The 25,518-nt window shown below is 36.2% G+C and overlaps 1 protein-coding gene across 5 annotated transcripts in view; it reads left to right on the top strand.

Moving 5' to 3' along the window:
• Positions 1–25,518, top strand: part of MLLT10 (MLLT10 histone lysine methyltransferase DOT1L cofactor) — a 114,020-nt gene that overhangs the window by 71,630 nt on the left and 16,872 nt on the right. For all 5 annotated transcript variants that reach the window (XM_085227286.1, XM_085227284.1, XM_085227285.1 and 2 more), the window contains 3 exons: positions 7,424–7,602; positions 22,708–22,825; positions 24,158–24,230. In XM_085227286.1, coding sequence (XP_085083412.1) covers positions 7,424–7,602; positions 22,708–22,825; positions 24,158–24,230 — 370 coding nt within the window. The remainder of the gene's footprint in view (positions 1–7,423; positions 7,603–22,707; positions 22,826–24,157; positions 24,231–25,518) is intronic.

Below are 25,518 nucleotides of genomic sequence, written 5' to 3'. Positions count from 1 at the left end.
AGTTCAAAGAGCATAGATGGAAAGTGGTTACTTAATATTGTAAATATTAAATAAGCTTTCCTGTCAAGCATTAAACAGTGCTTTGTAGAAACACGTTGTAGGACAGAGTAACGTTACCTATGTGTGTAGGACAGAGTAACATTACCTATGTGTTTGTTTTAGAACAGGACTGGGTTTATCATCTCATCTGCCTGGTGTGCAAGGCGGGGGGGGGGTGCATGTGTGTGTTATTTACCTTCCCGTGTTTCCCTCAGTAAGATTTTGAAGTTGCTTACTTCCTTCCTTCTCCAACCTCATTTTGCAGGAATGTTTTGCATATTCTTCTTTTGGCAGAAATGTGTATAGGAATGAAAACAATGGGGGTAGGTAGAGTACCAAGGTAGAGACCAAGTACAGTACAGTAAGGAGAGATTGTGGTGTGTGTACAGGATGAAAAGAAGATACTAAAACTTGTGATAAGATTGTGAGTCAGGTGATGCTGAGGACGTCTGGGTTGTCTGTAAGAGTTTCGAAGGAGATGATGTGTCAGGAATTCATTTTTATTGCACTGAGTTTCCTGGCTGCACATGGGCAAGAAAGTACCAAAAAGAAGAAAAAAAGAGAGTTTGGTTTTGAGTAGAGACAAATACAGGTTTGAAACAGAGAAGTTCATTTGATAGCTGTGCTTCATATGAAGGTGATGGTTGAAGTTAATGAGTTGAATTTGATGCTGACCAAGAGTAAAGGAGAAAAGATAATCGCAAAAGGCTTGAACACGTGAGAAAGTGTCAATTAAAAAGAAGGAATAGAAAATGGAGTCACAGCTTGCATGACTCTCAATAAAAATACCTCTTGGTAGAGGAGAATGAGGATATGTGAAGTGGTGCACCGCAGTTTCACCAGAAAGAGACAGTTCTTTGGTTCTTGGTCTTGGTTTTGGTAGATTTCCAAGGCCAGGTTTTGTTTTTGTTTTTTAAATAAATATATATATGTTGTTTAAAAAGTCCTGGAAAAATTCAGTTGAGAGATTTGGAGATTGCACTGCTATTCACTGTGTGATAACTTTGTGCTTTGTCTTACTCTGGACAGTCAAACTTTTTTATTTGACCTTGAAGTCTCATCTATTCTGCATCATCTTTTATCACTGGAAAGCAGAGGAGGTAATGCGGGCATACACGTCTGTTGGGGATTTTAGAGCATACTAAAGACTATGGGTAGTGATGACCTGACAGTTGTAATTTCATGTTAGAGCTAGCTGTAAATTGTAATGGTTGGTTGTAGGCTTTCTCTGGCTACTTTTGTCCTTACTTGTTAAGTCTGCTCTCTGTTTTATTTCTTGTTCCTCTTCCTGTTTTCAGGTCTGTTTTCACGTGTTCCATCTTACGCTGTTTTTTGTGTCACAGTGTTGGCAGGTATAGCACAGAACAGACAGCAGTCAAGCTGCTTCTAGCACTGTGATAATCTTTAGAAGATAGTGTGTTTGCAAATGTAGTTTTTAGCACTGCACACTTGGCCTCAACATAAATGCTGGCAAAATTTAATATATAGGATATAATATTTTTTTGAAGAGGACAGATTACATCCGAGGAATGTAATCTACTACTCTAGTGTAACTTACTACTGTAGGCTATGGTATTTAAAGGAGTTAAATACTCTATATTCTGTTAATAGTGGAGAGGAATTGACTTTTCTAGCACTAAGATAGATTCCTGTCAGACTAGTTTGAAGCTATGGTAGGTTTTCAGGAATATTAAGCTAACATTTAAAGCTCTCCCTTAGGTTCTCTCTCAAGTTAGATCACAAATGTCATGTTCCTACTTGGGAATACTTGTTTCGTGGAGCTAATACTACTTTTAGTATAGACCATTTTAGAGTAACTTAAACTTTTATGTCTTGGATTACCATGATAAAAGCGAACATATAAATAAAAGTTATAGATTTTATTTATCAATTATTTCTCAGTATCTGTTTTTTTTTTTGTTGTTGTTGTTTTGTTTTGTTTTTGTTTTACTTTGTTTTCCTTGCAAAGATCTTTCAGTGCTTTTACATACTTTGGAATTCATGTCTTTTCTGTATTCCTGAGGGTATTGTATCACATCTGACTTGGAGCTCTGCATCTTACTGATCTTTTTCTACAAGAGTACTTTAAAAAAAAAAAAAAAAAAAAAAAAAAGTTGAATCATACTAGAATAAAGATTAAATTCTTAATGTGTTTTATTCTATAAAGCTGAATTAGTTGTAAATGTGAACCTTAAGCCGACTGTTATGAAGCATCTCAAAGATTTATTCTGGAAAATCAGAACATCTAGAGGTTCATGATTACAAAGCAAATAAATAATTAAGAACCTTTTCTTTAGAGTGATCTCTGCTAATGCTTTAATTGAGGCTATTTTTGTATATTTTTGTGCTATCATAGCACTAAAGTGAATAGGGAAAGAAAATTACGATATAGGAGGAAAAGCCTGTGTAAAATTAGCATGACTTGTGCTATTAACTAGTGTTTCTGTGCAAGAATAAAGGCCAAATCAATACTGCTCTAAAATTAGTAATCACTTTATTATCTCAGAATTTTGCACTTTGTTTTAGTATGTGATGCTGTAATATAACACATTGAACTTGATGGCACCTGGAACTTAAGAATGATTGCATAGGTTTTAGCGGTGCCAAGAAGACCCTGAATGATTTTTAGTTCAGCCCTGGAGCTTTTTTCTGGAGGCGCTGGGCTTGCAAATGAGTCTGTATGCGAACATAATGGGATAAGCTTTGGTATCCCAGCCTGTCTGTTCAAATGGGCTGTTCTAGGTATGTGGAGAGAAGACCATGCACCTCTACTGAAAGTATGAGGAAGCAGTCTACACTGTAAGAAACCAAAGGTCTGAGTGAGGAGGCAAAGTTAAAGGGGCTGAGAATTTAAAAGAATCCATTCAGCTAGTAATTCTGGGTGGCTTTGGAGAAATGAGGCAGGAGTGATGCACTTTGGCTAGGCACTGATGTGTCTCATGTGTGTCCCAAAGGCACGTATGGTATCAGGTGGAAGCACGAGTCGGAACAACATAGTCTCCTCTAAGCTGTTTGTTGAGGAAAAGGGAGAAAATAACTTGGAATTTCTTAAAGGTTTCAGAACTCTCTCTGTAAAGGTAATTGTAACCTGTGTTCCAACAGGCGTGCTTCCACATTTTCTACTGTGACATTTAAATTCTCCCCACCTCCTCACGACCCATTCCTGTGCTGGGACCCTCTCCCCAGATTGCCTTCAATTCTTGCAGCTCCGTCACCGTTAATGTTTCTTACCTATGAAAATCCTGCCAGAATGACTCGTCCGCACAGTCACTGGTAGCACCACCCTGTTACGGTGTCCCCTCTCCCCACACATGCAGTCTGTCGGTGGTACAGCTTTGCCACAGGACATGCTGTGGGAATTCACATTGGTTCAGAGGGGGTTGCAAGGAATTCGTTGAGACAGAGCTGGAAGCAAACCCAAGGCTACATGCTTCAAGCTAAGAATCCTGAAATCATAGGGTTCTAAAAGTGGGAGATTATCCAAAGGAATCTTACTTCATACTTACCCTTCTCTTGAGCCTTTCGATGTGCAACTCTTGTTACTCACAGTAACTGGTTTTTATTTGCTTGTGTTTAGCATTAGGTGCAACTAAGCTTATATCTCATCCATATTGCAAATTAATGACCTATGTGATAATTCTTCCACAGTTAATGTTCTAGTAGAGCATGTTCTTGCTTGTTTAAAATAAATAAAATTTGGTTACTAATCAACAGACAGCAGCATTGAAGGGCATTTTCATTTTGCTCTGTAGAGAAAATTGTTGTGGCTTTGGGGTTGATTTCTTGAGATCATCACAGGAAATGGAAGTACTGGAAATGCCTGTATAGCTTTCTTTTTTTTTTTTTTGTGAATGAGTTCTTGTTCTTAAAGCGCAAAATTTCCTTTGATTTATGTGAGTTTTGTTGCACAACTGAAGTTTATTCCCTGTCTCCCACTTCTCCCCAAGTAGGAAGGCAAATCTTAGGTTCTGTGGTTCTGTGCAACTTCTGTAAACATAAAAGTTTAGAGAAAAAAAGCTCTTTGACTAGCTTAAGTTATTCCTTAAGCTTTTGCAAAATACTAAGGGTATCAACCTATGGTAGATACTGCGGATAATAGAATATAGAATATTCTATATATATATATAGAATAGTTACCTGGAAGGAGCCTTCATGCTGTAGTCCAACTGCAGCTACATGGGTCGTGGTGGGGAAATGTAGGTTATTGATGCAGTGCTGTTAAAAGTGAGAAGTTCATCTGATTTGTTAATTCTTCTGCTCACAAAACTACCTTTTTAAGATTTTTTAATAAGACCATTTAAATTGCTCTGTGTGCCTCTTGACACATGTTGCTGCACAGCTAGTTCTCGCTAATCTTGATGCTCTTTTATTACCTCTGTTATCTGTTTCATCATTGATTGTCAGCAAAGCGATTGCAGTTTCTCCCAATCTGCATCATCTGATATGTTCCATGCTCTATATTAATGTGTTTCCTTGCTAAGCAGGCAGTTATTTCTTGTTCAGAGATGGTTTTGTTTTGTTTGTCAATTGCCCTTTTGTTTAGCATTTTGCTCCAGCAGTGCAGGTTGTACATGCATTTAACATCTCAGAACCTGAAATCATGCTTTGCGTGTGTCAGCAGTGGTAAGCTTTGCCCTGACAGTGCTGCACGTCCTCGTGTAGTTGAAAAATTGGGTACTATTTAAAACACTGAAGATTGTATTTAATCATGCTGTTTATGCCTCTGGCAAATGGCGCAGTGCCATTTGTCACAAGTTACAGCTGTTTAACTTTTCAGTAGTATGGGAACGACTTCAGGGTGATTGGTTTGTTTGGCACTTATAACTTTGGTTTATGTTCAGTTATTATTCTTCAGTGATTCAGAGTGATTTTTCTCCCTTCAGAGAACAAAAGGACAACTTGATAGACTTAAGACATTTTACATATGTACTTTCCTGACTTTCTGATATGATAAGCACTTAGTTTTTGTACAGGTATTTTTGAAATGGTGGGGAAATTGAGGATTTATTTGTGTGCGCCACATACAGTTGTTTGAGTGCCTGCATGAAGCCTTGGTTGCATGACTGCTTCCAGAAGGTGCACTGACATTGTGTATTAAGTAAGGTATTGCTAAATAGGAGTATTTAACCCGGAGTATCTGAACAGGTGGTATTTTTTGGTGTTTTGCAACTGTAACAAATAAATAGCAAGTGTTCAAAAGCAAACAAAGCAGCAATAAAGGCAAAAAAAGAAGAGGAAAAAGCTTACCTCATTGCACTGGCAAACTAGTTTACTGTTTTTCTTTTGAAGTAGTTTGTAGTTTGATACCTGGTTTTATAACTATCTGCTTGTATACCAACATTTCATTTTAAAGAGGAAGAATAAACCTTACAATTAAAATGGAAGTAGCAGAAACCCTGCAGTTATTAAATATCTGAAAATGAAGAAGCATTTTAAAACAGTATGCTTTCAAACTTGGGATTTTTTACCTTTCTGGCAAAATATCTTTCTTTTTTACAACTTGACTTTCAGAAAGAATTTTGTTTTCTCCACTTGTGATCATTGATGCTTTATGAGACCAGTAGCATTTGTGGTGACTGGCTGTTGTGATTTGATCTGTTGTGATATTTCTTTACTTTTAACTTTAAAATTCACAGAGCTGGATAGTTACATGAGAATCTCATTGTTGTCGAGAAATGATGTAGCTTTAATTGTTTAAAGGATACTTTCAAAATGTGGGATATTGCATTTAAGAATAGGCTCAGTAGCAAGGCTGTTCGTTAACCATGTTCAGTTGGTAGTGCGTAGAGACAAATCTAGAGCGGAATCCATATAATTTACTGTCTGTGAGTTAGGTGAGGCAGATACAATTGGAGAAAGATTGTAATAATGTGGACACTTCATGATTTTAACTGTTAGTAATGTCATAATTATAGACTAGGGGGATGGCGAAAAAAATAAGGGAAAGATGACCATGAAAATTATGTTAAATGGAAGAAGGAAAGATATGAAGGTCATCAGAAAAGTGGAGAAGGTATGGAATTGTGCTGTGGTGAAGAGGTTGAGGAGAAGATTCCAAGTCCTCACCTAATCTAGCTTAGACAGGGGAACTAGTTGTCAGCGTGTGCCTGGCTGTTTTTTGTCTCTCCTTTCTTTGCTAGGTCTGGCTACAGTTTTTCTTGGTAGTTCATACAGGCAGGGAATTTAAGGTGCACTGGTGCTTGCACAGTATGTGTGGTTTGGGTGATGTTAGTCTTCCTTGACTGTCGGGGCTCAGGAAGAATGCTAGGTGGCAAGTAGTTTTTTAATATTGCCTGTCTTCTTATCACTGCCTTCTTCAGATCATTATTTGTATGAGTGACAAACTAGCTCCAGCCTTTACCTTCTAACTAGCATTTCACTTCTGTTGCTTTTTCTGATCTAACCATGTTCATTCTACTTCTGTTTACTCCCTGTGGCACTCTTCCTCTAACTGCAATTCAGTGCTACCATGCTTGATATTCCTTGGCCAGCTGACAGCTCACTTATCTAATGCACGTGGAGCCTAACAGTTTCATAGACAGGTACTACTTCTTGTCCTGGGCTTCTGGTCAGTAGGGTTTTTCCCCCAGCCTATATCATGAACTTTACCCTGCATGTAGATGAACCGAAGTAATGGCTTCACTCAGGGGTGTGAACTCTTACAATTTAATTTGCTACCATACATATCTGACTGATGTTAATATGTTCCGTTATTTATTTATTGGCTGCTCTAGCAGAAATGCTAGTCAAGCATTCTTAGATCACAGATGGAGTTCTAGTTTGTGACTAAACAGAATATCACAAGTTATACCAGCAAATCTGAGTACTTGATCCTCAGATTTGCTGTCATTTTTTTTCCTGAAAATACACAAGAAATCCTTAGTTGCCAGAATTCCTTTTTTGAACAAATGTATGTCATTCAGAAATGTTACTTTAAATTCAAAGTATTTTTGTATTCAAATCATGCATGTTCAGCCTATAGTATGTTATATTATGCGTTTCTTACCTACTTTAACTTTCACAGTAATTCTTTGAAACTGTATTCTTGGATAGCAGACTCAGTTGTAGGCAGGTATTTTAGCAAAAAAATCTCCAACTTAAATATTTGAGTGTAGTTTTAATGCACATAAAATATTTGATCTGTCATGTGTCTTTGTAGAACTTAGAACTGAGACAGTCTGTGTTCCCTGTGTTGTAGAATGTCACATGATGAGAGCACTTTTATCAATCAGCATGGTTAGAAATTCAACACAGGAACTTTCTGCATTATATATTAAGTAATCTTGTTTGTCTTGTTTAATTTTCTACTGCATATTTACATGGTTACTAGATAAGAGGGAGGGGGGAGAGAGATGCATGTAATCATTTTTGTAATTTTTTTCAGGTATTTTTAGCAGCAATGATGTAGCAGTATCATTTCCAAATGCAGTATCTGGCTCAGGATCTAGCACTCCCGTTTCCAGTTCTCATTTACCTCAGCAGGCTTCAGGCCACTTGCAGCAAGTGGGAGCTCTATCACCTTCAACTGCGCCTTCTATAACTACTGTTGTTGCTGCAACTCAGGTAAACTATCACAAGAGTTTAAGATAGCAAGCAATGTTACTGACCCGCTTATTTTCAGTGTTACAAGAAACCATCATTTATTTGGAAAGTAGGTTAATAAACATTGTATTTGTTGTGCAAACATTATTGTATTGGCTGGAGTTTTCCCCACATTGTTTCATAGTCCGGTCTCTATAGAGTGGAAGTACATAGTAATACAGATTGTATTGTGACTAATAGCATGAATGCTATTAGTTCATCAGCCCTCCAACCAATGTCTGCTATCAGAACAATGTTTTAAGTAAAAGAATTTAAAAAAAATCACATGAAGTTTCTGGATGTTTCATCTAAATGTGGTGGTACCAGTCAAAGAATAAATGGGTTTGTCTGGGAAATTCAACAGATGGATAACTAAAGCTTACCTTGGCCAACGTTGACATCTTGATAGCAAATAAAAGTTGACAGACACACTGTAGTTTTATATTTGAAAGATTGTACAAATGAAGATGTGTAGATAGAAGTTAAGGGATAAGGGAGTCACTGGAAGAGTGCAGAAGGAAGCATGACATGATCAAAGTGATGAACCAGAAACGTTATGGTAGCATTTTATATGAACTTAAGTTGGGCAAGATTACATTTGTCAACACCACAGAGTATGAAGCTATAGTTATAAAGAGCCAACACAATTAAAGTACGAAGGGCATAATGTTTTTTGTACTTCAATTTGTATTTTTCTTTCTCGGTTGAGAATCTGTTTTACAACTAATACATTAAATGCAGCCTTTTGTGTGCATATAAACATCAGTTTTTAAATTTATAGAGTTTACAGTGATTTAAGATAGTGAATAATACTGAAAAATTAAAGTTAAGCTTAATTCATAATGGTGTACGTGTTTGTGTGCACACGTGGACACATAAGTGTGTATAATAAACGTATAGCAGTAATACTGCATGCAGACCAGCATAAAATAATTTTCAGTATCACATAACACTGTTGTTTGAAGTGATACTTCATATTTTAAAGTAATTGTTCTGGATTATAAGCCTTGCATTTTCCTAATGTGTTAGTGCAATCTCTGTATCATAACTTTTGGAACTAAAATATCTTTGCAGAAACTGATAGAAACCATTTTAAGGAAATAAATAAATAATACAGTGTTTCTGAGAAACCTATGTACCTTTTCTGAGGGAAAGTGACAACCAACCGGATTTTTTTCCTTTTTTTTTTTTTCCTTCCCCCCCCTCCCTTTTCCTTAGTGTATTACATAAAATAACTCAGTGAAGTCACTTAAATTAAGCAGTCTGGAGATGAGTGAAGAGGTTGTGTCATAGTTTAGTAGTTGATTAAAAGATTTAAAAAAAACCCAATCAAACAAAAAAAAAAACAAACCACCAAAACCCAGAACCCAGCATATATGCTCAGCTCTCATAGTGATGAGGTTTTCCATTGGAGTCTTGGAACAATCAGCATTATGGCCTTTTGTACAGTTCAGTGTATTCATAAATAATGTGGGGAAAAAAAGGAGGAACAGAGGCTACGTTTGCTGATTATGGTAGGTGATGCAGTGAGCTATTTTGAGGATCAACTGTCAAAACTGCTGAAAGACTTCACCAGCCTTTGCTGACAAGGTGGTAAGAGGAGAAATGAAATTCACATTAAAGGGAAAACAGTCTCTATTCAAAACAGATAAAGCAAACCTGAAAGAGTTACAGAAGAACAGCAGTAATGAGCAGTGGCAAGGAACAGCATCTCTATAAGGAACAAGTAAATAATTTAGAGCTCTTGGCTTGAAAAAGAGACTCTTGTATGGGGTAAGCCAAAGGTCTGTAAAGTCAGAAATGACATGGAATAGGTAAATAAACAAGAGTGGTACACTATCACTTTCTATTTGTTAAGCTCTGATGGAGGATAAATGGGTTGAAAAAACAATGGAAGAAAGCCCGAATGCAGTTTACCAACTTAAAGGACTTGAAAATACCAGGCAGGTTTCCCACTATAGGTATTTTTGTTTCATGCAGAATTATAAAAACCACCCCTAAAATGCCTTTGCTTTGCTGGACTCTGGGACTTCTTTCAGTTTCAGTTCATGAGGTATTTGAAGAGACTCACTCAAGTGAATCTATTTTACCATGGAGTTGTTCCTTAATTCAAGAGAACCATTTTACCATGCAGTTACTTTAAATGACTGATTATTTACCTACTTAGTTCTGCGAGTTTCCACGTGACAGCTTGAGATCTTAAGTAAATATTAACAGTTACCATTTCTTGACCATCAAAGTCTTCAAATAATGGCATGCTAATGCATTTATTGTGTAGTATTTTAATTAAAAGAAAATGAGCCAAGATCCTCGGTGCACCAAAAATGGTTATAAGATAAGGTAAACTTGGGCATTTACAACAGGTAAAAGGTAATGGTTAAAAAATGGTGTTTTTTTTTTTTTTTGAACTAGTTGTTAAGAGAGCTACTATGGCCAAAACTTGATTGATCAACATGCAGCTGGAATATTATTTAATAGCATCGAATACATGCTGTTACAGTGCACTCGTCTAAGACTTTAAATATTCTTTTTCTATTAGTCAGTTGTAAATTATGACTTCAGTGAGTTGATAAATCTTCCATTTCTTAATAAATTTTTGTATCCTTTTCTTAATGCTCAGGTGTTAGGAAATTCTGAAGAGAGGGTGTTGGGAAAAAGTATTCCCAGAACAGAAAATTTTACTCAAAGTATTAAGAAAACTAGAAAGCAGTACAGTTATGCCAGTGTTGTTGAATAACTTCTGTGCCCGTGTTATGTTAAACATTAAGGAAAGCCCCAAAAAAGTAGTACCTCAGGTGCTGCTTTTTCCTCCAGCAACTAAACACCACCAATTTTAAAGCGTAAAATGTGGTTGTTGGGGTTATTTATTTATTTATTTTTATTTTATTTTAATCCTGGATTTTAATTCTTTGATTCTCTTGACTGATACGATGGCTCCTGCCCTGCTTGTTGTTTAAGACTGACCTTATTGCAATCACCTTTTCTTTTCAATCTCATTTTATTCTGCCTTCATGCCACGGGTAATTTTTATTCCAATCTAATAAATCCAGAAGAGATTATTAGCTTGTGTTCATGCTGTGCCGTAACTGAATTTAAATGCTGGTGTTCCTCACCAGGTGGGAGTTGGTGCTCTGCTTGCTGGCAATGTGGACATATATATGGATTTTTTTTTCTTGCATCATTTTCCTGTTTTTTATAATTCACGGACATAGACTGTGATAGATTACACTGTATAATTCAGTGAGACTTCATTAGCATGACAATGCAATTAACAATTGCAAAAGTGTAAGAAACCCCGTACAGGAGAAAAAAGGTACAGTCCACGCAGACACTTGATTCTGGTTTTCTGGGAGTGGATGCTCTCTGTGTTGGTAGGTACTGCCTGTTTTGCATGTTACAGCTAAATACTGTATCTTATGTCTCTGAAACTTGTCTACCTATCACATGAAAATTAACATATGTTTTGTTGTCAAGAAAAATCACTTTCTGGCATTTTGGTTTGGAATATTGTCTTATTGTTGAATCAAGTTGCATGTTGCATCACGGTGCTCAGTTTTCATCTCCAGGATTTCTTTGTGTTCCACGCTTGATTGTAGCAAAGATGTTTGTTAGTCTCTTGTGTTGTTCTGTATCGGTTTGCTGTATTGCTCTTTCTGATAAGTTGTTCTTAGTGATTAAATATTTATTTACAGCAAAAGTAGTGATGTAGGTGCCTCAGAATCTTTTGGTATTGTACAGCAGCATTTGTTTTCTACTTGCCAGGAAATTGTGGTTGGGAGATTAATTTACTTTCAGTTTTAAAATTTTTAATTAGTTTTAGTAGATCACGTGTTTTACAGAGAAGGAGATGTTTACTGTTTTGATAGAGACTGAGATTGGTTGAGCTGTCTGTTCGTTTTGATTACCTAAATCAGTGAAATTATCCTAGTAGCGCTCTGGGGCCATTTGTTTCTGGGCTCTGTGTGCACTCAGAATATAGTATCAGACTGCAGGAACGGAAGCAAGGCTTTTTGGCTTGGTTTTCTTCCAGTCATTGATTATTAATCTCTCAAACTGTATTCTTTCTAAGAAGAACTGTATCATGTCATCCGATTCCAAGATTTTTAATGGAGTAGAGTAGGCATGTAGTGGTTTCTTTAAAACAGAGCATTTTGTTGTAAAGATTTGGAGCTAATAGACTCTCTTGTGCTGATATTGTTTGGTGGATTATAGTAATTGCAGATGATGCAGAAATTTTCAGAATTTTATTTGGGAATCAATATATTTAGTTGCGATTTTAGATTTTTTTTTCCCTCCCATGTGATGGTATCTACACTTCTAATGATTGCAAGAACTGCGAGGCGCTTTCAAGCAGTATTGCACATACGTGACAATAACCTATTTTATAGATACGGTCCAAAACCTTTTCTGTTTCTTAGGACAGAGGGAAAGATGTTTCTGCTAGTGGATTGCTTCTTTTCTTAAGCTGTTTTTCCTGCTCCTAAGTTTGTTTTGTTTTCTCCCTAAGTTCCCATCTCTATGGACTGTGTTTCCTTGACCACAGGAACAGCTAATAGAGGGGAAGCAAAAGAAGCATCTGTAACAGCAGTCCTTGTGACTTGCACAGTGATAGGGAAAGTGAATAGCTGCTATTCGTTACTTTAGTCCGGGATTTAATTATGATGGAATAAACTGCAGCCTACGTGGTGGAGATGTGATAATTGGGAAGGTAGGTGCTGCTACTCAGTTGCAATTCTAAGTGAAATAAGTTTGCTTTAATCACCTCCATTATCCCTGAAGTCTGTTTGGCTTTACTCCCCTTAGGAGCAGTAGGAAAACAGCAGGGTTTTCTTTAGTATTCATATAGTGGTGGTTATCCTCCTTTGTGTGATGCAGCCTTTAAAGAGAGATAAGGCTTAATTTTTTCAATAGGTTTGGAGTTATTTGTTAACAATAGAGGAATGTGAAAGCTCAGGAATCCAGAGATCTTTTCAGATGCTGAATGTATGGCACCTTATGTTTCAGATGCTTCTGTCCTTTGATTTTTATTTTCTCACTTTCTGGGTTACTATGGCTAGTCTTTCTGGGTCTCCTTAGCCCCCTGCTCTTTCTCCACACTGCTAATTTACGCTATTTTTGTATTTCCTATTTTAATGTTTTTTCTTATTGTGGTTCAAGTCTGCTCATCATTGTGCTTTGACATGTCAAAGGCAACCTTCTCCCCCTTTTTCTTTTATATTCTGACACACATAGAAAAATAACTGAAAATACTGGAAAAATGAACTGTTGTTAATTCTGATCCTTATCAGCAGAGGTTAGGAGCAATTTTAAAAATAATGTTATTTATGCCTTCCAGAACAGGAGTGGAATGTTCTCTGTAGTTGAAATCATGATTACATAAAAATACTGCTTCAACAAGTACTCTTTACCAAAAATTTTTTATTTTTTATTTTTTTAATTTTTTTTCCCCCAAATCTTCAGAAGGCAGATTTGACACTCTAGGACAATAAAAAAACCACATGCCTGACTGATACTGTGACTGAGCTTTCAGTTATAGTAACAAATGGATGTCATATTCTCAAATTCAGTATGGCCAATAATGCTTCTGTTTCCCAGTCTTGTTCAGAGAAACAGTCTTTTTTTTTTTTTTTTTTTTTTTTTTTGGTAAAACATTCAGCTTAAGAAAACATGAGGAAGGGAGGAAAGTTTCCCAGTGAGCATCTAACATGATAGGGCTGGGCAGGCAAAAGTGTAAGTCCATTTAAAGATGGTTTTGGTCCATCCTTTTCATGAGTAGTCTAGAAAAATGGCAGATCTGCTCCTGCCAGTGCTTTAATAAGCTTTCCTTTGGGAGATGGAATGAAAACATGAAAAAAGACAAATTGTCCTCAATTCTAGGACACTGATGTGACAGACGTGATAATCTTAGTCTTCAAGTAGCCTGCACTAGGTGGTAGGTTGCTTGAGTGAGCGAAAGTACACATTGGTACCACATGTAATGGCTGAAGTTAAGAATTTGGTTTAATGCTTGCGTGGATGCATTTGGATCAGAACATCTTAAGGCTTAAAACTAGAAACTTCAGAAGTATCCCTATGGATTTATTTGAATAGAGTAACATTTTCTTGCTATCCAAAACAATTTGTCTTAATTATGATAAATTACTTGAGCCATGTAATTAAATATGATTTCCATAACTTGGGAAGACCATTGTGTTGTTTTTACTTTTTTTCAGGTCAATTCCTAAAGTGTTTCCTAATACATAAACGCTTTGGATGCTGAATGCCAGATATGAAGTCCAGAGTGCAGTTAGTATGGACTCCTTATCTGCAAAGCCTAGTGACTTGTCTTGGTTTGTATCACAGGCTGCCTTGTAATGAAACCTCTTAACCCTTAGAAACCAATAATTTGTGTAAAGCACTGATAGTGCTTATGACAATATGTTGGTTTATTGATAAGTTTCTCCAAAAAAACGCTACCTCTGGTGATTGAGACCTCAGGTCTTACTAGACTTTTTCTTTATTTGATACAAAATTATTTGTTATAATCAAGAGTTAAATGATTGTTCCTGCAGATGAGCAGTATGTTCTTTTTTTTTTTTTTTTTTTTTTTTTTGCTTATTCCATTATAACTTATATTGCAATATAATGGTATTTTTGGTTGGTTCTGTTTTTTAAGCACCTGCATAAAAGTAGCAAGCCTAACAAATGTATGTGGTCAGGTTAGTTATATCTTTATGGATTTGTCTTTCTAAAGATGATTTGCATTTAGTTTAATATGTGTAGTAATTAGAATAATAAAACATCTGGAAATTGTGATAGTGCGTGGTTTGAGCAGCACGCTTCCAGAAAGGAAATCGTATCCTTAATGCTGTACTAGAATTCACTAATAAATAGACATGGTGGATAAATGAAAACCACTTAACATATTTTATTCGACTATCAAAACAGCTCTTGGTGATAAGATCTCTCAGAAGAGACTCCTCGCCATGGGGTCAAAGGTGAAATATCGCCATGGATCACAGGCTGTTTGGATGCTAAGATTACTTTGTGCTCCTTATCTCACAACTTAAAAAGATGAAAAAGGGTAAAGCAACACATCCAAAACAAAAAGAGATTATTCTTAAAAAAGTATGTTGTTCATCCTTGGGACTCATTGACGTAGGAAGTAGTCAATGTCAGTATATTTAGACGGTGTTCTGTTTGCATCCCCCAGTGCATTGTAGACAGAGAAGAGTTAGGTATTGTTACGTGAATTGTCAATATAAAATACTTTCCTTCCTAAAGCACTAAACTATGTTTGTGTCACAGCCACTTAAATCTGAGAGACTTACGAAATTAAAAATGAAAAAAGAATGATACTGATAAAGATTTTGCCATTGCAGTTTTCTTGTTGGACACTTAAAACCTGTTTTAATTCTTTGTTACTTCTAGGCAAAATGGGTAAAAATCTAATTTTCTTTTCCTTCAATCTGACTGAGGATTTTTGGGGTGGGGGTGGAGGAGAGTAGCAAGGAGGAAGAATTTACAGCCAGAGGGAAAATTCCTTGTAACATGTGACTCAAGTAGAAGAACAAAGGAATCATAGTTGCAAGTAATCTAGTATTTAGCTCAATTAAAATCTTTACGTTTTATATTCTTCTCTTGCCTCAGTGAGATTGTCTTCACATACACTTGTGCAATATACAGGTAGCTTGAAAGGCAGTTGCATGATCTTGGGCAGTGCTGCATGCTGAGACAACTGCATCAATGTTTCGGTCTAGCAATAAATGTTTTCTGCCTTCAAGCTGAAGCTTATTTAGCTTGGCTTATCTAGTGCTGCTGTAGCAACCATCAGTCTCCAGGCAACTGAGGCACATTGACCTCTTAGTTGAACTGAGTGTAGCACTACTTCAATTTAGCTGCCTGAGACAATAGTAATGTTGTTGAATGTGAAAAATGTGAAATTTTTTAGTCTGTATGCAATGGAAAGATTAAATAAAATTTCAGATGAGACCAAATGTTTAGTTTTGACTTGAAAAAGATTTCAAGTTTATGTAGTATATCCTTTGTTCCTTCCAAGCTGCAGAGTTCATTGTTGAGGCAGTCCTTACATGCCTTCTATAGTGTTGAGTATCTGGCAAGCATTTTTACACAGCAGGAGTTCTGCTACCATAGGTGTTTGTTTCATCACTTAAATGCCGAAGGCTGTTGAGGTTTATTTAGAAATTTTACGTCACTATGTGTGAATAAATGGCTGATTCATTATTTCTATTTTTGAAATTTTAGATGATCTTGGAAGTGATTACTTTTTTCTCAGATTTATTATTTGCCTTACTAAGCAGGGTTTCTTTGGAATACTCATGAAGAAAACATTGTTAAATTGGTACACAGGGTCTGTTTCCTAATCAAGTCATTCTTTCTGCTAGTCAGTATTAAAAGTGAAATTGTGATTCCCGATGCATAGGTTCACATTCTTAAGGAAAACAGATTTGTAGGCAGGATATTGCTTCCATTGTCTGTTCAGAGCACATACAGGTTAAGTGAGTGCAACGAAGGCAGAGGTAGATGGAAAGGATGGAGGAACAAACTTGAGGTAAAAGGGATTTGTGTTGAAATGGCAGCTCTGTTGGCATTTATGTTTTTGGGGGAAGTGGAGGAATCCCAGTCTTACCTCTGTAAATCCACTTTTTTTTTTTTTTTTTTTTAAAGAATGATAGGGAGAAAAGAGGAAAAAAAAAAAAGTTTTGAGCTTAGTAAGAAAAAATTCTAATAAGTTTATGTGCAGGCCTATTTATTTTTTAATGTCTAATTGATAAATATCAGTTGGCTAAAATTTAACAGAATATCCAGCTTAGTTAATGTTAAAGAGACCAGTAAACTGGCTGTGCAGTTGAAGGTATAGCTTTTTCACGTTATTGGAATATAGGCCTTCTACCCATGTGGGTTTTAATGACTTGATGTGTCCTTGTTGTACAGTGGGCAGAGGTATAAATTAGTTTCTGTAGGTGTGCCATTAATTTTTCATTTTGCCTTTCAAATCCCACTGAGTTTCCCAGTTGCATTCATTCATGCCTTTCTTGAAAAATATTTGAGTGTTGTTGTTTGAAGGTTAGATGGTAGCATTTAATTGAAGGATTTATTTGTACTTTTAATCAAAACAATTGATTTTCAAAGACAGTATTTGATTATTTGCTAGTTTATAAGCAAGAGCCTTCACGACATCTAGTTTTATGCTAGTAGCGTAAGAAGTACTAATGATGTGAGTAATGTATTCATAGGATGATTTCATAAGCCACATATACAGTTTTCTAACAGATTTTAATTACGGTAATTTTAACATTTTTAATGAATGCTTTTTGATTGAAATTTTTTTTCCCTTAAGATACCGCCAAAACCTTTCTCTGATTTCATTTTAGCTTTTCCAATATCTGTACTTCCAGCTAATTCTTTATTTCGATGAGTTAGCAGTTTTGTGTATGGGGGGGAGGTACAGTCCAGTTGATTTCAGAAAATTGCACCTTTATTATCTGTCAAAAACAAAAACCCACCAAACTTCAGGGACTTGTGCATGATGGTACTGGTGGCAGAATGGGATTGGTTATCTTTTCAATCCCAGTACTTCTTTTGGGGAATGAGTGAATAAAAGGCTATATAGGCATTTGAGGTTAACTGATATTGCTGATGTACTGGTATGTGTGATACCAGATGAGATGAGATTAGCTGTAGAAGGTTGTGTGCATCAGTAGTGCTGTCGGCTGTAGTAATCAAGAAACCAATACTATAGTTTGCTTGAAAGTTAATTCAACCAATAAATAAGAGAACAAATATGAAAAAAGTGAAAAGATGGAAAGATCATTTTCATTCAGTTAAAATATAAATTGAGCTTATCACATTGCATTTTAAAATCATTTTGTGCTGCTGTTCATTTTGCAAACTTGTATGATGGTTTTCAGAAGAAAAGTGGAAACAGACTATTGTATCCAGGATTTTCTTTGTTCCCTGAATTCCATCTGTATTTATTGGGATAGAAATCTTTCAGGTATTATTGTTTTCACTAGATTCAAGATTTAGACACTTGTGGTGAAGGTAATGAAGAGTTGAAATGCAGCAGTTGATTTGGCAGAACTCCCACTTGGGGTTCCTAGAAATTTGGTGTGTCACTGAAGTTAACTGCAGTCTGACAACCCCTATGTAGCTATGTATTGCCATCCCATATGATGAGCTAACAGCATTCAGAGAAGGCAAATGATTGATGGTGTGTAGCAGTGGCTCCCTCCCCACACTTCTTAAGTGAAGTTAAAGATGGTATTAAAGGTACTGAAGGGATCTGGTAGCACATTCTTCCCATTGCATTGAATATCCAAACAAAGCTCCAGGTAATGTAATTGGCTTAAAAAAAAAATTTTAGAGATAAAGTCACTTTTCTTCATTTGTCCAAGTTCAGCTAGAAAACAAAAAGCAAGGTTGCTTTTGCAGCTATCACTTGGTAGGCAAGCTCTTTCACCTTCTCAAGAAAAGCAGTTAATTTGTATATTACTGATTTTTGTTTAACATTGTGTACATAACATGAAGATGTTTGAATATCTAAACTTTTTAATTGTGATGTATGTTTTAATTTTGATGTTATTTTTGATAAATGTTACTTGCCATTGACTGAAATACATTATTTTAAGATAGCTTCTTGATAAAGCATGTTGATGCTAATATTTGGTCAGGAGTTGAATTTTCTTCCATACCTCATGACACTGGGCAATTGCATGGAATTCCTTTAGTAACATCTTCTCAGCAGCGTAGCAGAGTGTATTTAGCTTAAAAACTTCATTTGCTTCTTTTTTAATATTGTTTTTAGTAGTTTCCTATGTCGTTTTTGTAAGTTTGCTTGGTTTTGGTGGTATGTAGGGCTCTGTTCATGTTACTGAAACTGAGGGCGATTTTGTGCTATCATAGCATCGTTCTACGGTGGAAAAAAATTAGTATGGATAGGTGAAACCCAAGCACATTAATCTGGTCATCGAACTTAAAGGGATAAAGACAACACAAGAGTAATGACATGTTTTTATTTTAAATGAGAAATTAGAATATCTCTTTCAGTTATTCTTGACAACTTGTATTGGCTGAAGCAGGTAATTAAACGATGTCACTAATTTTAAAGCATCATCACAATATGACACAAAGCTACAATACAGCAGTGACCATTTTTAAAAAAGCAGAAGGGAAAAGGTATGTTGATTGGATATAAACTGATTAAGAAGCTGTCTTGGAATTGGTTGTTCGGGCCATCCTTGTTGTCCTATCATGAAAGGAAGAGAGTTCAGTAATGGTTTAACTACAATTAAATCCCTCCCCTTTCTTTATGGAAACTCAACTGTAGGCATTTCAGCATTAGCCTAAACAATGGTTTTGAATATGTTAAGCCCCTAACAATTAGGGAGCAGTTTGGGGCATTGAATAATGTGGAATGATGCAATTGAACCTGACAGCTTCAACAGTCAGCCTACTCATGGGACCTGAAAGTTGTTCACACTTGGTTTCATCTCTCATCACACGCTGAGTATTAAAACCTTACTGGTGTAGAGCTGAGACAGAAATGAGGCCTGTTATCAGAAAATATTTCAGAGCATAAAACTTGAAAGGAACAGGGGAATTGGCATGCTTGGAGATTCTCAAATTTTTGAGACTTGATGCAGTTGTATGCGATTACGCATTGTTGCGTTTCTCTTTTTCCTTAAAGAATGTTTAACTTTTGAAATTTTGGAGTCATGTAAGCTAAAATACAAAACAGCTTTAAATATTTGTCAGGATATCTGTATTTAGTGAAGTTTAGTTAACTAGCAAACGTAATTCTTTAATTAGAGGAATACCCTCTAAGACTTTCCTACGCTGGAGGAAGTGTTTGTAAGCATCAATCAAGGATCAGTCATTTGCTCTTATTGGAATGGGGCATTCTGTGAATTACAGTGTATCTTCTTTCTGTGCTGCTCTGCTGCTTATTGCTTTACTGATTTATTGAACGTGCTATAAATGAAAGTAGTGTATTATATACCTCTAGATGGGCTTAAATCCTTCTGCTAAAACCTTCATAAGGAAAATTTGCAGCCTTTTCAAAATAAATGCTTAGTGGTCTCTTTATTAGTTCATACATTTTGATCGTGTGTTGTGTTGACTGAATCAGTTGAAACAAAGAATGCTGTGGCTTTAGAAGTTCTGGATTTTAGAGCATGTTTCAGTCCTGTGATCTTAATGTGTATTGACAGGATGATTGCGCATTTTTAATAAATGCTTGCTACAGCTTGTTTCGGCTGTGAGTGAAACACTAAGCTCCTATTTCACCTTTAAATAATGTAGTACCCCTCCACTTCCTCTACTTTCTTGTCAGATGAAGTCGTCACATACATAATAAAGCTTCACAAATCGTTATTCTTGTCATTTTACATTGCCATTTAAAAAAATATTATTTTCTTTTTTTTTAATTTTCCTCCAGCTTACTTAACATTTTTGTTAACATGACTTTTCCTTTGAAGAGTTGCATAGGAGATATGATGTCACTACAACTTCTGTAGTTCTGACTTGTTGTAGGACACCTTTACTATTATTTTAGAGGTATAAATGGGGTTAAGTTTAGGGTGAACCACCACTTGTGAAAAAATCAACTTAGATATTGTTTAAATCATGCTAAGTCTTTTGATCTGCTATATCAGCTCACTTGGCAAACATTGTTTAATTCCTTTGATGTCTTCTGTTTTGTGATGTGATGGTTACTCAACAGACTTTAGCAATGCCTTTCAAGGCACTTAGATACTTTTTAGAATGTTCTTAAAGCTTTTGGGGCATGTTTCTGTCAAACAAACATTTATTCTCTGTGCTGATTATAGATGCCCTGCCGTTATAAATTAATATATAGTTGCTATTGTACATCATTAAGCAGGCTGGTAGTGAATTACACAGAATGAGGGTAAATGCTGCTGCTTCTGTGCAAATTCTCACTGGAATTACAAAAAATCTTTCATGGAAATGTCCTAATGCTGAGCACAAATAATGTGTTTGTAGAATAAAAACTAACAGATAATATTAGAACTTACAATCTCAACCCATTTATTTACGTGAAGAAGGGTACATAAATTTTTAATTTGCTAGTCTTGTCTCTTAGATATGGAAACAAGTAATGTTGTATCTTACAATGTGCTGTTTTGTAAAGTTTCCTCAGTGAAATAATCAGTTATTTTTGTTTTTTCCTTTTGGAGAGGAAAGCAATGGAAGTTTGCTGATGAATTATAGTAGTCAACTGGGAGTCTTGCTATAGGACTTCGTTAAGGGAAATAGCAGGAGTTGCATACTATTGCCTACTTCAGCAGTTAAGTGTCACAGTCCCACCATGTACTGTATTTCTGGAAGATGTTGTATCAGTAGGTGGAAGTGCCTGCTTTACTTAGCAGTAATTCAGATTAATTCTACTGGAGACATGCAGTTGTGCAAATACAGAAATAAAAGCCAGATTTGAAGTGAAACTGCAATTCTGTGTCTAACTGTTTTGCACATACCTTTAAAATACGAAGTGAGAAAACCCTCATCATTGCAAGTAATTACTTGTGGCTTTTTCTAACTTTGTGACAGTAGAAGAATGCAAGTATCAGGGAAAATTTCTCACCAGTATATAGTAAATAAAGCATCATTGAAAACAGTTGTGTGAATTCATAAAAGTCCATTCATCAAGTTTAATATGTTGGCTGAAAGCCAAAACTTAATGGTAGTGTGTGATTCTTTCCAGAGACATAGTTTATACTCTGTAATATTTTGCTGTAATAACCAGTATGTTTCCCTCGTCTCTTGTGTGCAGTTATACATGTCAAAACGTCCCACAAATTGAGTTCCTTACTGATCACCTTTTTTTTTTTTTTTTCATTTTCTGAAAAAAGTTTCCCTTGTAAGGGTCGTTTACATTTTCTTAAAAGCTCCTTTCTAAAACTTGCGATTGCACACATTGTGTATCTGCGATTTTGTTCGCCTCTGAATATTGCAACCTTTTGTTTGTTCGGAAGCAGTCCTTTTGTCAGGTGGGGAAATGCCTTTTTAATAAGCAGCAGCGCCTTTTTTCTTTGATTGGTTGTCTCAAACTCAGCATTTGACACAAATCTTTTCTTCGAAAGGGAAAAAGCATAAGCAGCCAAGGAGGAAGGTATTTTTATTGCATTGGATTATGCAAGATTTTGGCCAGCCTCCTTAGCTTCATCTGTTTAAGGGTTCATTTTCGCTTGTTTGGCACAAGTCCCAGCAGAGACCTTCAGAATTGTGGTTAGCAACATGAATGAACACAAACTTTGGGAGCTCTTCAATAAGTAGAGCTGGCCAACTGCCAAAAATACAGTTCCTTATATGGGGTCAGGGCAAAGCTGTGATTCGTTGAGCCCCCTATTGTATAGAAAACATACTTGTAATGGCTGTTTGCGTTCTTTAAAATAAAAACAAAACAAAACAAAAAAACACCAGGCTTCCAAGTCTATCAAAATAGGAAGTAACAAAATAGTGTGCAGGTTTTACTAATGACGGAGCAGAGCAAAGGAAATATGGCTCTGTGTAGTTAAACTATAGAGCTGAAAGTTGGACCTTTTGACCTCCACAGCCGGCTTGTGATGTAAGGAACCCAGGCATTTGTGAGACATCTGTTGTCTACCTGCCCTTATTTTGTAAATGGTTTAATAAGATTAAATAATTAGGAGGATAACCACATGGTCGCCATGCTACTAAGTCCTAGCGTTGAGTGCATACTTCGGGGCTGCAAGATCTCTCCATCCTCTTCCTTGTCTGTTATTTTAAAATGCAGTGTAGGTATTTTCAATATTTGCTACGGTGCATTTGTTATTAGTCGTTTTTTTAATTAGCATATCTATAAAGAGTGTACTGCGGTATGTGGTGTATTTTAAAAGTACTGCAGTTCTGTTTCTGTGCTCATCAGGGGAAAGTATTTTTTCTGTTAAATGTGCACATCTTTGTTTTAAAAAATTCAACTTAAAACAAGCAAACAAGCACCCAATAAAACAAATTGTTGTGCACTAGGCAGCCTTCTTTCAAGTATACCTAATATTTCTCTTCATTTTTAAAAAAAGTATTCAAGTTTTATTTGGTTTCTTGCAGGCAAACACCCTACCTGGATCTTCTCTCAGTCTGCCTCCGTCCCATATGTATGGCAATAGGCTGAATCCAAATTCAGCAATGGCAGCACTTATAGCTCAGTCTGAGAACAGCCAAGCAGGTAAGCGTCCTGGTGGTGGTGAAAACACTGACACTTCACAAACTTAAGAAACTCAAGTATTTGTAAGAATACTGTAAGATTTTATTTTTGAACTCTGCTCAACTTTTGGTTATTAAGAGTCTGTTTAAAGTTGTTACGTGTTGCAAATAAATTCTTGGTAGTTCAGAGCAGCTTTTTTTATTTTTATTTTTAACTTTCTGAAATGTAAATGTTTAAGCAGAGCCATCAGCAGGCAGGAATGCAACAATGTCTCCTGTGACTTCGGTGATTGATGTGTTCAGTTCTTAGCTCTTTGCAATGAGAGCAACACAGCTCTGGGTTTTGTCGTGAATAGTTTAAACCTCTATTTGCATAATTCATGAAATTGCATTACATACAACTTCGTGTGAAAGAGATCCCGTTAGAGAACTTCTACAGCATTCAATAATCTTGTGAATATTTACCAATTGACATTTTTGTAACATTCGGGCTCCTCTCCGGTTTTAATGAGCCACTGGATTTGCTTTGTTTCATTCCATCCTAGGGATTTGTTGACATGTCGTAGTAGTCATGCCTGTTTGGGGGAAGGGAATGAGTTTAGCAGTTTACCAAGAATGGATCAGTCATGTCTTTGCCCTCCAAGAGGTCGGGGGTCACTTGACTCAGAATAGGGGGAGGGCAACCTTGAAGGGGGCAGATAGGGTTATTTTATTGAGAGGCCATAGGGAAAATAACCCTTTTGAGTCCTTCCAAGCAAAACGTTTTCGTATATTTAATGAGGCCTTTTTTGTTTGTTTTACTACGTTTTTAGCAAGGGACTTTCCTATGCTTCAGCTTATAAATAGGAATTTGTGAATTAGACACTTTCATAAAGTTTTCAGTAAATTTGCAGAGTAGCACGTGCTTGTTGGATGGTAGTGGTAAGTTTAGCACGTTTCCTATTTTACGAGTTGTTTTGGGATGCAAAGTGTTAAAAAAAATACAGAGCATCAGGATTTGCTGTGATAAGCATACAGATTAGCTGTCCACAGCTGTGATTCATTACTTTCACCGTAGAAATTAAAAGTGGCTGAGGGGAGGGTACTGCAAATGCAAACCACGCTTCTGTGCTGTAAAACTGAAAGGAATGAAAGAAGTGAACATAATCCATGGCCTGGTACAGCCTCAGAAATGTGTAAGGACAACACCTTACATGCTACAGTTCAGCAATCTTAAACTAGTTACGGCTTCGCTCTTCAGTAGAAACTGCGGATAGAAGTTAAGATTTAAGATATTTTTAAGATACCTACATCAGCTTTAAAACTCTTATCTAAGAAGAGTCGATTTATCAGCTGTGAAATATTTACACTGCAGATCAAGATGTGGGAGATAACGGCCGCAGCCTTGCTGGCAGAGGAGGCTCGCCCAGAGGAAGTCTCTCGCCACGGTAAGCGGCATTTACTTTGCAGAGTGCAGGCAGAGGAAGTGCTATATGGTCTGGAAACCTTACTGCTTTTTTGCTTGCAATGTGTAAGTGTTTTAAAAGCCTATGTGTATAAATATAGTAGAAATGTACATCAAAAAAGGCTAGCGTGTACAAATAGCTAAAAATGGTCTGTAATGTACTTATAAACCTGATTTTGCTCATATATGAATGAGGGACTTATGAAATGGAGACTGGCTTTAAAGGGATTTATTTATCATTGAAGGCATGTGTACTAATTACCTGCTGAGTTTTGTTACCATCGTTATATTTTTATTCATATCGCAAAGGGCCCCAAACCCCACAGTCTTGCAGAGACAAAGAGCACAGTTAGAAGGCTTGGAGAAATTAACTGCTGGTACAAATTCTGAGACAAATTCCCCTCAGCACTACAAATATGCAGTAATGCTCTATCGGGGGAGAGTGCCTTTTTTGTTCTACTGCAGTTCACCTCTGCTGCAAAGGGCTGATGTAAGCATTCTGCTGCTGGAATTGCAGCAAGTTATTTTGGTTTCAGATATTGACTGTTAAATTTCAGAATTGTGTTTTTAATAACATTGGTGATACGTTCGATTTTTTTCTTAATTGAATCTTTTTGTTGTTTAAAGGGCTTTGTTTTCCATTCTGGGTCCCATATTGGTTACTCGATATAGTGATATCATCAGATTATTATTATTATATTGACTGAGGGACTGAACGTAGGGATTTTATCTTGGAAGGAATTTTAGAATAGCTAAAAAATGGTAGTTACAAAGATACAGCATTATAACAATTTTGTTACAGTGTGTATTTATTGTAATAACTTATAAATATCACCAAATTAGGTAATTTAATGTACGTGTCTTTTTGTTGCTCTTCTGTTATTTTCCTTAATTAATCAAAAGACTTCTTGCTGCATAGAGTGAGAATATCCATTATAATCCTTAACTAGTATCACTTATTCGTGAACTGGCTTTTACATTTTCTAATACGTGTTACTTCTAAAACAATAAACAGAGAATTTATGAATTAGACTAGACTGCGTTCTCTAACAGATACGTAAATATTTATATGGTAATATAAATATACATAAATAACAACCATGCCTATATATATCCCTAGAAGTAAGTTAGAGAGATTTTTGCAAAGGGAAATGCTCAGCAATTAGGAACTTCCTGAATGTCAATATTACATAATCGTTACTGCACGTGTGGTAGTTCCAAGTTGTAGTGCTTGCTTAGGTTTGCAAAGGCCTGGTCATCTTGTGGGCTGA

Source organism: Meleagris gallopavo, chromosome 6 (genome assembly GCF_905368555.1).
Source record: "Meleagris gallopavo chromosome 6, MGAL_WU_HG_1.1, whole genome shotgun sequence".
In the NCBI taxonomy this organism is placed as follows: Eukaryota; Metazoa; Chordata; class Aves; order Galliformes; family Phasianidae; genus Meleagris; species Meleagris gallopavo.
Note: the sequence above shows the minus strand (reverse complement) of the source record. Positions and strands in the feature narration are given on the sequence as shown.